Source organism: Trachurus trachurus (assembly GCF_905171665.1).
Source record: "Trachurus trachurus genome assembly, chromosome: 19".
NCBI lineage: Eukaryota > Metazoa > Chordata > Actinopteri > Carangiformes > Carangidae > Trachurus > Trachurus trachurus.
In genome coordinates, this window is record NC_139913.1 from 20,796,803 (window position 1) to 20,813,618 (window position 16,816).

Below are 16,816 nucleotides of genomic sequence, written 5' to 3' on the forward strand. Positions count from 1 at the left end.
CTCTTTGAAAGGGGGAAACCATGTCCATCAACAACAGGTCGAAGCTGCGAAGTTTGATTTTTTTAACCTAAAGTACGAGCCAATATTGAGTTTAAGATACAGATTTTAGTTGTAGGTTTATGGTGTGTTTATACTTTGTTATTTTGTGTGTGATTGCCTCTCTGCTTGGGTAAACTCCTGACTGGCATTAATCATTGATGTTTAACATTGTGTTTCCAATTGTTTCCAAGCAACTGAACTAGGCACTACTCAGCGCACTTTTACTTACTGATGAGCAGTATGCAGGTTTGAACGAGTAAAAAGCTTTTTTCACCATTATGATAATGTTATAGTTGTTAAAGCATCATCTGTGGAACACCCAGGAACATTTTCATAAGTGGAAGAGAAGCTTGGATGTATGTGGATGGAGATATTATACCTGAATGTACGGCAACGTGAAGCAAAACAACAATCTTTTCTGCCTTTCTACCATCTACCTATTACACAAACAGGTATCTGTGTGAAGACTGAAAGAACGAGACCAACGTAGCAAGAATGTTTGGACGCAGAGCTCAGTAGGATATTTCAAGTTGGTTCGCAGCATCCTGACTCCTTACAACTGACCATTCACCACTAAAGAGGCCGCGGCTGCTTTGGCCTCCTCTGACCCTTTCCGATGCATTTCCGATGACAAACCACAGCTTTCCATGATCGCCTTGCTGTGGCAGATTCAGTTTGGATTTTTGGGGTTTTTCTCCATCTCGCAGTGTACACAAAACAAGCGAGCGATCAAAAGACTTGAGCGTTATTGTGTAACAGTGTGGTGCTGGTGCTTTGTCAAAATGTGTATTGTGTAAGCTTCAACAACCAACAGAGACAAGATCCGTGTAACCGCATGCGATTTGTGGGGTCTGCCACAACTCCAAATTTGGACACTCTCCCACAGAGTTTTTCCTACTTGAGCGTGTTTGTCTGAGGCAGGAGACAAAGAAAATGTTTTTGTTACAGTCAATGCAAGTATGGTCTTTGCAATTGAGTGTGTTTGTATGTGTGTGTGTGTTTGCGTGTGTGTATCTGTTCTGGCTTAAAAGCCGAGATCTTATCTTGGCAGGAGTTGATCAGTCACTGTCAGCGACTGTGGAATTCCTCAGCTTGTTTACCAGATCAGACCAGTTTACCACCACCGACAGTTTGTGTGTTAGAGTGACTCACACAGTAGAAGCCGTGCAACACAACAGTCGAATTTTCAACACATAATAAACAACCGAATGTGTGTGTGTGTGTAACACGGTCACTTCACTTTCTGTCATCTCGCTCTGAGTAATTAGGTTACAAATTCCAAGGACAAAAACCGTCCACGGTGACAGCACGTTTCTGGCACGCAGTTTTTTAAAGCTGCGAGCGTGTGCGAACATCTGGTTGTTGCGTGGGACAGAGCAAATTAGGGGACTAATCAAGGCATAATGAACACCAGTTGTTTAGAAAGCAATTTCAAAATGGAGGGCAAAGCCGCGCCGCTAATCACATCCTCCTCTTGTCCGCGCCGTGTGAGCGCACTGACGGAGCGAAGAGGAGAGAGGCTGGGACATGGAGATAAAAGGAGCGACTGGATGTGAGTGTCTCTGCATGTGTGTGTGTGTGTGTGTGTGTGTGTGTGTGTGTGTGTGTGTGTGTGTGTGTGTGTGTGTGTGTGTGTGTGTGTGTGTGTGTGTCAGTGACAGAGTGAGGAGAAATAAGATACGTTTAGAGAGAGGGAGAGGGAGAGAGAGAGAGAGTGCAAGTTTCAGGTGCCTCTTAACACTGATCACAGGGCGAGTGCTGAACAGCTGTTTGTTCCTGCTGAAAAGAGAGGCCACGGAGTGAAAAGAGAGATCAGAGGGATGAAGAGGATGAAAAATGAAAGCTTAATAGTGAAAAATAAAGGAGAGGGAGAAAGAGTCGCGCGCAATGTTTGGCAGCACAGAAATTCAATGCGAGCACAAGGAATTGAAAGTAGAGTACAGGAATTGAAAGTTTGCAGAAAAAGAAAAAAAAAAGACATTCAGTTAAAAGGAAAGGGGCGGAAAGCTTGAGTCACATATTTCATAAATTAGAAGTTAAATAAAACCAGAATTACCTGAGGACCTCATGTGATTTAAGGATTTAGACCCCACATCTGTGTTTTCCGTGCAGCACACCCACACAGGACACACCACTCAGATGGAGTTTATTTATGTAGGTGAAGGTTCATTGATTTTAATATTGCATGTGCTGATTAGTGATTTTAATCCTGTCTGGAGCACATATGTCTGAGTTGCTTTTCCCTCTCCCTCTAGTAAAACTTACAATCCCAAATATCTTCTTTTTTTTCTTTTTTTTTTTAAGTCTGCTGAGTACAGAAAACTTTGTAGTTTGCGGTATACTTTAGTTTTTTTGTTTTTGTTTGGGGGCTGAAGTTAATCTTCGCTGACTTATCCCTTTTGCATTTATTCCTAAAATTCAATAAGAACTCTCTTTAGTCAAATCCACTGCACATCAAACACGTGAGTGAGAGGCTTACTCATAAAAGCGCAAGTGCAATAACATCAGACGACCTCCTTGTTGACAATGACAGCAATTTGCAGTGGAATTTTAGAGAGCCTCTGAGATTCAGTTTAATTACTGGACTGAGACACAGGTAATAACAAGCGACACATAAAAAGGGCTATCGACTCAAACAGCACCTGAGTTTGGTTGACACTACAAAACCAATGGATAGGAAACACTTCTAATGAGGGTGTTCTATTTGTTTTGACAGTTTTCTGCAGCCCAGTGTCAAGCATCATGCTCTACGCACTGAATATGTTTGCTTTCCAATTAAACACAATATTTTACATCCTTGACAAAAAAGGCAGCGTGGCCGCACGGACACGTCAAGAGGCAGAGAAACAAAGGCTCGCTTTTCACAAAGAATTCAAATGAAAGGAGGAACCAACACAGCGGACGGATTCGGGTGTTAAATGTTAAATGCGTGCGTCCGCAAATCTCTGGAATGCTAATGACGATCTAAACACAGCGCGATTCACTCTGCATTAGTTAGGTGGTAAACCCGGCCCTATAATGTGCTAATGCTGTCACAAGTGCATTATCTTTCCACACAGTGGTGGCTATGTGCTAATGTTAGCAGACAGGCTTGAGGTTAAGTGTGGCCAGGGGCCCCTTAGAGAGGTGCCAAGAGAGAGCTGGTGGCCCCATAAGCCCCAGCCGAACAGAGCTCTCTTAGCCCCTTTGCGCAACACAGCTATCCATTGTGCTGGGCTGAAAAAGCACATTAGCTGCCGAGAAAAGGGCTTTCCCTTCTGAAACCCCCTTGGACAACAAGCAAAGCTCTGCTTGATAATTCAATCACTCTCCGAGCCGTGCAGGGCAGCGGCGCTCTGCCTCTCTCCTCTGCTCTCTCTTTTCCCTCCTTTCCTTTCCTTCCTTCCTTCCTTCCTTCATCTCCTTCCATTAGGTAACCGCTCTATATTTCACAGATGCTGTCATTGCTACCCCTTATCAAAGGACAATAGAGGAATGATGCCTGTGAGAGAGTCATTGACATTTGAATGTATGCGGCACTGTGAGTTATGGCTGTGTGTGATGGGAGCTGCAAAAAGGGCATAAGAAGGTAAAGAGATGTGTGTGCGCGCGTGTGTGTGTGTGTGTGTGTGAGTAGGGGGGGAGGGGAGAAGAGATAAAAGGAAGGAGAAGGGGGTCAGCGCGAGAGTGGGTTGAAGGAAAGGATAGAAAAGCCGTGGAGAAGGAGGAGAGAGAGGGAAAAAAGAGGGAGTTCTTATCTCTTTACCCTTGTCTTGACTTCCTCGCGGGGCCTTTGAAGAGAGCAGAAATAAAGATACTTGCGCTGGCACATCAGAGAGAGATTTAGATTATGCCAGTGTTTACCCAACTGAGTGCTGCATGGCTGCTGGCGACAGTCTGCTGGTTTTGAAGCCGTTATGGCCCAACTACAGCTTAAAGCGCTCACTGCTCCAAACACCCATGCAGCAGAGGAGGGCTTTGTCTGTTTGTGTGTGTGTGTGTATCTCCACGCATGTGTGCATGTATGTGCCAGTCGCTGTGAATGTTTATGAGAGATAGCATATGTCCTTGTATTCCTAATAGTGTGCGGCGCAATCTGCCTTTCTTTGTGTGTATGCGTGTGTGTGTGTGTGTTTGTGTGTAACACCCTGAAAATGGAGCCATCCATCGGATTATGGGTAGACAGCTCTTTAATAGGAGGGCCCGTATTTGCATAAGCAGCCATGGAAAGGGGGAAAAACTATAGAAAGAAAGACAGAATGAGAGAGCAAGACACAGAAAAAGAAGAAGAAGACAGAGAGAGAGAAGGAAAAGAGAGAGAGACGAAAAGAAAAGAAAAAGAGGGTTGGGGGAGTGGACCACACTTGCCAAGCCATTTGGGGATAAATCCTGTGGTTAGGATCTAGTATTCTGGGCAGGGATTTGGCCCCTGGTCCCTTTAAAGCAAATGGAAAATAACAGGCTTCGAGTAAATAGCTGGCAGGGTAATGATAGCTCTGTCAAGTCCGAAGGTGGAGAAAGGGAGGGTGGGAAGAAAGGGGGATAAACAGAGGGAGAGAGAAAGAGGTGTGAGGAGTGAAGCTGTGCAGGTATGACGAAAGAAGGATGAGTGTGGAAAGCAGAGGAAGACGGATCAGCCCAGGGAAGAGGACAAATGTCCACATACACAGGGAAGGGAGTGTGCAGTGGTGGTGGGAGGGAAGAAGACTGGATGGAGAAATGAGGCGAAAGAACAAGAGATGCTCAGGAGCCAAAAAAAGAAGGAAGTAGTGAGGAGGGACAGATGTGAGGGAAGGCCAGAGGGCTGGTGGAGAGGGTGATGGGTTTTCTTGTGGGACTCGCTTTTGGCCAGGCTTGCTAGTGTCTTGGCACATGACGCTGGCACGGGACACAGGTGTTGCCAAAGCCTGCGAATATGTGTCCGTGTCCGTGTGTGTGTGTGTGTGAGTGTGTGTGTGTGCCTGGGGCTCCCACTCCTGTCACATCTGCACAGAAAGCTTGCATCTCCATCTCCCTGGTTCTGTCTCATATTCTTGTTTTTCTCCTAAGAATCCAGTTTTCCCAAAGTCTGTTGTGTTCACCTAGTCCTCCGGAACATCACCCAAACACACACTTTATTGATAATAGGGCTGGGTCTAAATATTTTTTTCTGATTCATAATGATCTTCATTTAAAAGATCAGATATTGATTCATAAAATCCTTAACTCAATCTTTCAATGTATGTAATTTCCTGTTTCCTCTGTTAGATCTGCGTGATCGCGATTATCACCCACAACTGTACTGAAGAGTTGCACTGTTTACTTCTGCAGCAGGTTAGAGAGTTACACCTCTCTTAGTTCTGTGAAAATCTCTTTCATAACCAAGAAAAATTGGTATTAAAACTGAAATATCTCTAAATGAATCAATATTGAATCGGAATAAAATTGATTGATTGAGGGGGCATCGTTTAGCTCAGGCTCCCCATATACAGAGGCTGTAGTCCTTCGCTGCATGTCATTCCCCCTCTCTCTGCCTCCCCATTTCCTGTCTGTCTCAACTATACTATCCATTAAAGACAAAAAAGCCCCAAAAATAAACTTTAAAAAATTGATTGATTGATTGACTGATTCTCCCCCTCCTGTAGTCCAGATCTGCAACCATAAACCACCTTCTCCTGTGTGATCCTGTCTAACGCCTGCTGAAAATATTATCATTAGTTTTATTAGTGTTATTAGATTTTGTTAGTGCTGTATCTCTCTCTCTCTCTTCCTCTCCAACCCAACTGGCCGAGGCAGATGGCCGCCCACCCTGAGTCTGCTTCTGCTCAAGGTTTCTGCCTCTTAAAAGGAGGTTTTTTCCTCACCACTGTTGCCATGTGCGCTTCTGTCCCTCTGTACATACTTATATGAAGAGAAGGTCTAGTACCTCTTTATTTGTAAAGTGTATTTTATTTTTGAAACTATTCAAGGACACATGAAAATATTGTTCAGGGGATCAGCACTACTTCTTCTGTTCCATTGTGGATTGGTTTTATCTTCTCTCTATACCTCTCACTCCTTTGTGATCGATTTTTTTCTGATTTCTTTACTGTATGTTCTTTTCTGCATGACTTGTTTTTGGATGCCAGATAAAAAAATATCTCCATATTCTCTTAGGATGCAAACTTTGTCTTGACGTTTTGCAGATTTTGACACAAATTGACTTTACTTCTACATACGGTTATTTCCCGCTGTTAGAGTTTGCAGTTAAGTGACATGACAATGAAGTCTGTCACACAAATGTCACCCTGCCATATCTACAATAATTATCAAATAATCAGATGTCAAACCGTTCCCATATGTAAATATCTTCTGAGAGCCTGCATCACCAAACTTTCTCATCATATTTACTATTAGAGGCTGAAAGTCAGAAGAAAACCTGTGGTGAAGGGAACAAGATGGTGCGCTGATAGAGAAATAGAACAGATATAGGCTATAATTATCTCAATAGAGGAGTGTCTGGGTGTAACGGTTTTTCTATTTAGATTTCTTACAATGAGGAAATGCATCAAACCTGTTGAAATCCACTTATTAGTAATCAGGTTCAACACGGAAAACAAAAACCCTCCGACTCCTTGTGATGTGGCGGCGATCTCAAAGTAGCATCGGAGACAATTACCTCTTTGAAAATTTAAGAATAGGAGAGCCCTTGTGCTCATTTTTCAGCCTCCCAGAGCTCTGCAGTTAATTAACAAGGTCGTTAAGCTGGGGTGAATGAGTGCTACGCTGCCATGCTAGACGTGTATTACATGCCATGTTTAATAAGCCCGCGTCCTCGCCATCACAGTATCGGCACCCCTCAAATGACTTTCCAATAATGACAACCGGCTCCCCAGAGGTGCTGTGTGTCTGTGCGCGCGTGCGAGTGTGTCCTTCTGAAGTGGCTGAGTGGCTGCTACCTGCTAGCCTGATAAAGAAAGAAAAAAAAAAAAGTGCTTTAGTCAATAGAGTGTGTGGTATCCGCACACACTCTGGATTGCTGCCAGGAGGGAGCACATTGCAAGTGTCTCTCATGTCATTATCCTTATCCTCACTACAGAAGCCTGTATGTGGACGTGTCTGTGTGTGTTTCTTTTTGCCACCCATGGAGTGTACTGACATGCCCCCTTGATTCCTGCAGACCACCGGCGCAGAGAGGAACCACCTGTCTGTCCGGTAACCAGCACGCACACACGCAAACACGCGCGCACTCCTAAACACACACTCTGGCCAACATTACCATATCCATATTTACTCATGGTCAGTGCATTCCACCAAGGGCTGCTTAATGGGACCGGTGACACACACACACACACACACACACACACAAGCTTCGTTGAGGTTCTGAAAATATCCTTTCATATATCTCCTACCGGCCCTGAAGTACATTCATAAATGCCATTTTACCCCTTTAATAAGTCAAAGGAGATGGTGCTGGTGTGTTAGTCGCACCAGGGAACGCTCCCGTACCAAGCAATTACTGCTGAAACAAGAGCACTCTGTGGGGAAAAGCCAATTAGTCCACCGTGGCAGCAGGTAGTAAGCTGGCTCCATTCATTATGATCCCTCATAACACCATGCTAATGCAATAGCACTGTATTAGAGACAGAGAGACGGCGGAGAGCTTTAATGATAATAACAGGATCAATAGTTGGGGGGTGTTACGGCCAGATTGTTTCACATTCGCGCAGGCATGTGGCGTCAGGGATTTATACAAAAACACTAATGAAAGTTGTGCACGTGGACGTGTGAGCGTGCACGTGACGAGCACGTCCCGTCGGATGCGGATGTCTGGCCGTGTTTCGATGCGGCGGCCTGCATGTTTGAGCGTGATCAATCCACGGTGATAATATTCAGTTAGCTAATAAAGCTGCAGGCAATAAATGTAATATCAATATCTGCAACTGATATGCTCCGGAGCGTAACCTAACCTGATGATTTTCAGATAATGTGATGTGAAGACATAACCCAGGAGGCTAGAGCTGCAGAGACAGAGAGAGGAAGAGAAAGGGAGTAATAGTAAAGAGGAGGAGAGTGTGTGTGTGTGTGTGTGTGTGTGTGTGTGTGTTGCAGGCCTAGATTAACCCTTGTGCTCTGCTTGGTCTAAAAATAATTGGTCTATCGTGGTTTTGCTGAAGGAAGCTGAGATAAAAGGAGACGACGGGTGTGAACGGGGAGGAAAAAAACTGGATTGAGAAATATTTTGATGGCAAATGAGTTCAGCATTCAAACATAATGGCAGGGCCCTGGTTCTAACTGTTTACCCAACAAAACCACCAATAAAACCCTTCACATCTGCAGTTTATACCTGCATTAGCTATGACTGGACTGCACACCAAAAACAAATACATGTGGGTGATCAGTGTAGTAAAGGCAACCCCTGTCCAATCCACAAGTAAATGAAGTAATTCAAATCAATCAATGCTGGTAACCACGATCCAAATTATGACAAGTGATACTCCAGACCAGAGGTCGCCGACCCACAGGACTTTCTGCTGTATGACAACTAAATATGTTTGTAACTGCTGTAAAAGAAGAGTGTAAATGGGGCAGCAATGTCACTTCATCCGCAAAGACAAATTAATCAATTCTCCGCAAATGAATAAACAAACATAAAGACATAGAATTTTTTTTTACCCTGGTGAAAGACCAGTGTGTTTATATTGTGCTAACAAATGCAGGAGAGTTTTTGAGTGTGATGTAGTTACAATTGATTCTTGCTTGCAGTCAGCTGGACTTATACAGTTGGAACAAATGCCTTTCACTCTGGCTAATCCATACCTCCAGTCCCAGCTAGCTATGACTATGACTATAATAAAGATTTGTTCCTGACTATTTTAAGAAGTCCTTGATGTGGTTGTAATGACAGGGACCAAGATTCTTCTGTACAATAGCAGGGGTAAAAAAAAAACAACATCACAAGGCCGAGCTGCATTATTCACTCCGCACAAAAACATGGCCAAGTCTGTACACAAGATGTAGTCGTGTGGATTTATATGAAAATGGAAGCGAAGCTCTGCAATGTTGAAATCCATCAAGGCCAACGCTGCATGTTCAGGCTTCTAATCTGACATTCTCCAAATGGACTCTCTCTCTCTATCTCTCTCCATCCCTCAACCCTCACTCTCCGTCCTTCTCTTCCTTCTCTCTTTCGTCACTGCTGAGCATTGAATGGGGTTGGTGAGGGCTTAGCTAAAGTGTGTGAGTGTGAAAATGTGAGAGAAAAGAAAAAGAAAAAAGAGAAAACATAAAAAGAGGTGTCTGAGGGCATCTGCCAGAGAAGAGGGTAGGGGAAGACGAGAGAGCGAGAGAGAGAGCGGGGTGAGGGTGGTGTGTTTGTGTGCGACTGTGTGTGTGTGTGTGTGTAACTGTTAGGATGGAGGGACGTGCGGTTCTGTTGCTGTGTGTGTGTGTGTGTGTGTGTGTGTGTGTGTGTGTGTGTGTGTGTGAGTATGTGTGAGTAATGTTTGCAGTTATCTACATGCGAGGAAAAGCACGAGTGAGAGAAAGTGAACCAGCATGAAGGACAAAGATTGTGTTGAAGAGTGTGTGCGTGCGTGTGTGTGTGTGTGTGCGAGTGTGTGTACTGGTGCTTGTCAGGAAGCTGTGGTGTCCCTGGCTCTCCAGTGTTTACAGACAGGAAATGTTTGTCCAGGCAAAAGGGAAGGAACCTTGCCGCCCTGCATGGCAAACACTGGGAGAGTGGACACACACAAACGCACACGGAGACACACAAACACACACATGCATTGCACACACACAAATTTGCGGTAGTGTAAAAAAAGAGGAATCTGACAGGAACTCCAGTCTTTGTGAGTGAGGTGGGGTATCTGCTATTGGGGAAGTGGGAGTGACTGGGCCGGGCACTAACTGTTCTTCACTTCCCTCCACGTCGGCTGCCAATGCAAACTCCAGCAGATAGAAAGTCAATACACACACTGACCCCCTGAAACCTACACACACACACACACACTGTTTATCTGCAACACCAACTGTACTGTTTTTTTAACTTCATATTTCTGCTGCTGCCGCTGCCGTTTAATTGATTATCTGCCTGTTTTTTTTCCTAGTGTAACTCAGTCTACTGTGCAATGCAGAGAGTGGTGTGTGAGCATTCAGATTTCAATACATTTTAATCATTACTCCTGTACATTTGTCCTCTGCATTTACAAATCACTTTCAATTTACATTCTGGACACGGTGCAACAGCCTTCTCTCTCTTTTTTTTTTTCTTTCTTACTCTGTCATAAATGTGTAGCGCAGTGCACTGTTGGTAATTCCATCCACTTTCCAATACAAATGGACATGCTTCAAGGATCTTTGTGTCAAATTCAGATTTCAGTGCGTGACTTGGTGAAAGCTGCAGCTCCGAGTGTTTTTCTGTCATGGTGTGACAGCTCATCCCCAGAAAAGCCTTGACACAATAACTTGATCACTAAGATACTCTTACAATGCAAACACACGCTCGTACAGTAGAGTATGGTACATTATTACAAAATTAACTACATCTCAGCATGTACTTGAGCTGCTGCAATTGGGTGTTGCATCAGTAATAGTAATGCAATAACAATATATATTCATATTTCTTTCTGAAAAGGGGCCATTAAATGTGATTAGTAACAGACTTCTGCTTCGTGATCATCTGGCAGAAGTTTCAACTGCTGCTTTTACCTGAGTAAAAGATCTGAGCAGCTCCTCCACCACTCTTCAGCCTCAAACAAAGTTTCTTGGGTATAAATAATAGACTACAGAGCTGCTGCTCTTTCCTTATGAAGACTGCTTTTCTTCTAGTTTGACTTAAATAAGCAACTCTGCACGTCAGTTCTGAGGCTCGTGATTGATAGTACAAAGGAGTCGCACCATGAAGGTTGGCTACAATGATAGCATTTTTGAGATTTATTTTAGCAACACGTGCCAAATTTGTGCTCCCCAAATAAGCAATGCTCCTTTCTGGCTGTCCTGCCTCATTTCCTTGTGATCCACGCTGACGTCTCTGTGTGTGTGTGTGTGTGAGTGTTGATGTGTGTGGGCTCGTAAATTAAGGACAGCGCTGGAGGCGATGTGGGTGTGTGTGTGCGTGTGTGGTGAGAGAGAGAGAGGGAGAGAGTGTGTGTGCGCGCCGCTCTCTGTTTACCAACACACACGTCTTTCACATAGGAATGATCCAAACAGGATGAGATGAAAGTGTCCTTTTACAAGCACAAGCATATGTGCGCGCACGGCACGCAGTAGGAGAGCAGCGCAGGAAACGGTGAGCCGCAGCCTCCAGAGTAAAACCAGGACACACACAAAGGGAAGTAAATCCTCTCCCCCTCTGCCTGTCACTCAAAAACCAACTGGCATGACAGTTAGAGCTCAACACAGGTACAGACCACTTCCACTTCAAGGCTAAACATCAACCAGCAAAAGGAGATGAAGTCAGAGTTTACTCACTGGCTGGTGAAGGCGTGCTGTAGCCGCTGAGGGGCAGTCCTGGCAGGGCCGGAGGCGACAGGCTCCCCAGCATGTGGGGGAAGAAGTAGGAGTAGGTGGGCATGGGGAAGCCGTTGAGGTGGGGGCCCGGCACCGGGTTGCCCTTCCCAGCCATGATGGCTCAGTCCACCCTCCAGTCACAAACAGACCTCACTGAAAACCACCTCAACTAACACAGCCACAGAGGAGTCCGTGTGGATTCCTGCGATTAATTAGTCCCCCATAGGGAACCCGGGATGAGTAGATATTCCAAAAGGCTGCCGGGTGAAGTTTGTAAAAATATCCTTATGGCTTGGAAAGTGGTCCTTAAAGAGGCAAAAATCCAGCAGCGTTAGTCAATGTGTGTGTTGAGGACTGAGTATCTGAGGACACAAAGATAAAAAAAAAAAAAAAAAAGAGACACGGGGTAGAGAGTATAAAAGGGGGCTGTGGACTGTTTTAGCCTTCCTTTCTCTGGTATTGTGAAACAGGCTGAAAGGCCTTATTTGCGAGAGGCGTTGGGCAGGCTGGAAAGTAGCACAGCCATTCCTTATCTTCAGGATGAAGAGGGAGAAAAGAGACAGAAGGCAAGTCGAGTCAAGAGCAGGTGACTTTGATGACTGCAGTCAGGAGTGGCGATAGTGGTGATAGGGGCGCTAGTGGTTGCGAAGCTTCGGCGGGAGCGCAGATTTACTCTTCCACTGCAGAGTGCTCCGAGGGAATGCGCCGATCACATGATGCCAAAACAAAGCTCCTCTCCTTAGACGGGCCTCCTCTCTGCCGTCGCACAGCCGCTGCCTATGGAAGGAAAACAGAGAGAGAGAGAGAGAGAAAGAGAGAGATCATTTAGTGCTTCAGTGACAAGGTAAAGAGATCGGTTCCCTTTGTACTTAAGTGGCTGAGCAAAACAGTTCTTTTCTTTTGACACTAATTAATGGTAATGTCTCATCTGAAATGTTACAAAAACACCCCATCCGCCTTAATTATCTAATGGAGTGTTAAAACTGTGAAGAGAGCAGTGGGTATGTGATGTCTCCTCGCAGCTTTGTGTGCTCATATGCGCGCTCATTAACAGTAACAGACTACAAATACTTTGGGAGAGGAGCCAAAAGATAAATGGAGAGAGCAACACAAAAGAAAAACTTTGCTAATTACACCAGTTGCAGAAGCCAGAGGTGAGACGTACAGCACCGTTCTGGGACCACTGGAGATTTCTGCTGCAGACTCCACTTCAAAATTAAGACTAAGACTGGTACAAAGAGACTTGTAATCACCACAGAAAGCATGACCTCACATGAGGGCATTGACAGCTATACACCCAGAGCGCACAATTATCACAAAGTGCTACACTAACACCAAAACATACGCAGGAGTGCGGGAGAAACTATTTCTTTAAAACAGCTTGTCATAACATGGGCATAATTTATATTTGACTGTAATGACCCTTCACTGAGTCAGTGTATGTAAAACTAAAAGACATTGCAACACACACACACACACTGAATAAGCAGGAGGAATGTGTCTTTGCATGAGCAGCGTTGCTGCTCAGGAATGTGGCACTCGAACATGAATCACACCAGGACATCATGGATGAACTCCTGTAAAGAGAGAGGGGTCAAGTCAGACATGTTTGTGTGCCTGTTCCCACTTGTATGATGTAGATAAAGCATGGGGATATGACAGGTGAGGGGGACGCACTGGCGGCAGCTTTGTGCAGACGGGTGACAAATTAAAGGAAAAACCAACACTAAGTGTCTCCAGAAAGTGTTTGGCCAAGACAAGCCAGCCAAAAAATAAAAAAAATAAAAATCCTCCGGCACACAGTCTCTGAAAGTCTGCCGGAGAAATAAACACCTTCTCTTACAAAAGATATTCTTTAATTTGATGCTTTAATAATAACAGTCCAAACTCTCCATTGGTGTTCGGCTGGGTTGAGATCTGAAGAGTGCGTTTCATTACACAGCGCTGGAGGATTCGATGTGTTTTCATTTTGTTAATCTGTTTATGCATTAGAAAGCCTCGATGCTATTTGCTATTTATTTTAACTCGTTTAATATTTTGCTGCGCAGGAGAGGCCATTATGCACTTGATACACAGAGCACTCAGATTTCAATGTGTTTTGCTTACAGACACTCATCTATTCTTAATACAACATTTTAATCTGGTTAGTTAACAGTTAATAGTCAGTAAAAGCAACTCAGTCACCCATCATCACTACATTTATTTTGTTTCTCAGTTCATCTGCTCTCTGTGCTATCTGTATATTTGATAGTGTGTTCATCCTTATGGGATCAGAATCACTGTCGCTGCTGTCAAATCTCTTCCCACCGTTTTTCACTGAAGCCGTCTGACGTGTAATACAATATTCAGGAACTACAGAAGAAACCGCTGTAGAAGAGGCTTTTTCATCACCATCTTTTAGAACAGTACGACAGTCGGTGGCGTAACTGTCAGAGAACTGCTCTCCGACTGCGACTCCATGTGGGCTCAGTGCATGACCTGTGCATGTGTGAGCATGTGAGCGAGACTGTGTGTACCTTCATCATGTAAGAAAAATGAGTGAACTGACGGGAATGAGTTACCAAACTGCAGTAAAACCATGCGCCTGTGGGTGTGTGAGTGTGTGTACATAGCGCAGGTGGAGAACGCGGAGCTCTGATATGTCTGTTAATCAGATGGAGAGCTGATTTTATTGGCTCGGTCTTCTATTAGGCGCCGTATTTTTATTGATTGTTGCCAAAGTGCTCTCCAGTCACGCTGTCACAGTGAGCTGGTGTGTGTGGTGGTCAGGGGTTGCGGGCTGAAGGGTGCGCTCATATTAGTCCGAAAGCTTTACTAGCATTTTTAAAAGCCCACGGGAGTTAGATATAGTTTTATTTGCTTTTAAAGGCCGCCCCCCGCTCCCACACCTCCTCTTGAGTAGCCACCCATTAAAACAAAAGAGAGCTACAAGCTAAAGGGAACAATATTATTTCTGCTTCTATAATACAAAGTAATACACAACCATTACCATTATGAACCTAGGCCTCCATACACTCCGCGCTGCACACTGGCCGGATCATGTAAAATGCATCAGCACTGTCAAAGATACACGGTGAGGTGATGTAAAGCTCTATATATTTTAATGCAACACCCAGAGGCCACAGATGCTGAACTGGGTCTTTCAGTGAGGAACTACAACTCACAGGGACACTGGGACAACCCACAGGCTGGAAATGGGCCACTTCCCTCAACATTATCATTACGGCATCTAGTGTGGGCACCGTGAGAGGCCGTTCCCAATGATAAGCGGCGGCGCATTACCATGCACTTAGCCCCAGCGCAAGTTTGTTGTGGTGGAGGCAGATTTCATTCTTTTCACTGATGTGACAGCAGACAGAAAGAAATACCGTCGCTCTGGTGCAACCAGGGATAGAAACAGACGAGTAGGACCTGAAGGCAGTCAATGCTTCCACTGAGTCTTTGATTTAAAGGGATAGTTCAACATTTTGGCAAATTGGCCCATTGCCATAATCGCTATAGTCATAGCAGTAGGTTTGTTACCTTTATTTGTCGGTGCAAGCTGTTTTTAGAACGGTGGAGCAGAGCCGTGAGCTGCTCAGAGCTACACTACGGAGGCTAATGGGATTTCTTGGTTTCCTTCATCAAACTCATCAAATAAAACAATCCACGCTCTCGTGCACAAGTTGTGACCTGCACATTCACCACGCAATGAGATAACGGAACGTTACGAGACAGAGTTGTTTTAGAGGTAAATTCGTGCAAAACCGCTGATGCACGTTGCCTTCAGGGACAGTTTTTCAGCAAGCAGGCTCTGTATTTACCTCGAAAACAACTCAGTTTCGTAACGTTCCGTTATTATCTCATAGCGTGGTGAATGTACAGGTCACAACTTGTCCACGAAAGCGTTTTGGAGTTTTTGGATTGTGTATTTGATGAGTTTGATGAGGGAAACCAAGAAATCCCATTAGACTCCGTAGCGTAGCTCTGAGCAGCTCGCGGCTCTGCTCCGCCGTTCTAAAAATAGCTTACACGGACAAATAAAGGTAATGAACCTACTGCTATGACTATAGCGATTATGGCAACGGGCCAATTTGCCAAAATGTTGAACTCTCCCTTTAAAAGTAGAAACTGAGAAACATATTTGATGAAGTATCAACATCGTATCTGTACTGGAAAGCATCCAACCAACTATTGTCCCTGTGCAAAAACTTGTAAAACATAAAAAGGTTGAAAATAGATATTAATTTGAATTTTGTTGAATATTTAAAATTAATTTTAAACTATTTAAATATTGATGAATCCTAATATAAGTTTCTGTTCAGTTACAATCAAATCTTGATGTTGGAATATGTCATGAATGAGGGTTCGAGTCTGGAGCTGTGAGCACACAAACATTTTCTGATGCGTAAACAATGTCTGACTGGTGCAGCTGAGGCATTTCAAACACACACACACACACGTCATAACTGAGTCTGGACAGACAGATGCACAACGTAACCGAGCACTTGCATAATCGCACACGTACGATGCGAGGGCACTGAGACCACATACACACCATTGTGCGAGGAATCAAGGCATAACTTGGGGTCAGTATAATCTGCTGTGAAAACTGCACACGCACCGCCAAAGCTGGGTAAAGCTGCTGACACGCACTCCACATCCTCCTTCCTGTCAATGTACACAAACCAATCACACTTCTCACAAACAGCTGTGGTCGGCTGAAATCCCTGCGCACAAGTGTAAACATGCAACATTTCAAATTAGATCACACACACACTCACACTGAAAGTTTGTACATAAAAGTGTGTATATGTACGTGGGCTGACAATACATGTACATATAAACACTGGAACAAACACATCATTTACTCCATGTTTCCTCATACACACATCTCTTCTCTTTGCTCCTGATGCCCTTCACACACACACACAGACGACTGCATTCATGCAAACACACTAATCACTCCTCCATTTTTCTGTCCGGGCGCTCTCCAATCTCAGTTGCAGGTGCCTCCCACTGTAGTGTATGATGTATGCGTCCTATATGATACAAGCGACACACAAGGTCACTGATACAGAGGAGAAGAAAGGGGAGCAGTTGATTACATTATGTTGTATGGTTTCTGCTTGTCACTTGTAGTATAGATGTTCTCCAGTACTGACAAGGCCGACAGGAAACCTCTTATATAAATGTGCATTACTGAAATACAATGAACAACAGTGAAGATGATGAAGTGTAAAGACCTAAGACACAAACTTTCTCTGCGTTGGTCTTACATGTGCATATAAAAAAAAACACTTGCTGCACTGCATAGATGGCTATGTAGCTGAAATATGAATGACTGTAG

General features: G+C 44.3%; 1 protein-coding gene across 2 annotated transcripts in view; it reads right to left on the minus strand.

Annotated features, from left to right (window-relative positions):
• Positions 1-16,816, minus strand: part of raraa (retinoic acid receptor, alpha a) — a 153,166-nt gene that overhangs the window by 70,003 nt on the left and 66,347 nt on the right. For both annotated transcript variants that reach the window (XM_083994271.1, XM_083994272.1), the window contains one exon: positions 11,449-12,264. In XM_083994271.1, the coding sequence (XP_083850397.1) occupies positions 11,449-11,602 (154 nt within the window). In that variant the 5' untranslated portion in view covers positions 11,603-12,264. The remainder of the gene's footprint in view (positions 1-11,448; positions 12,265-16,816) is intronic.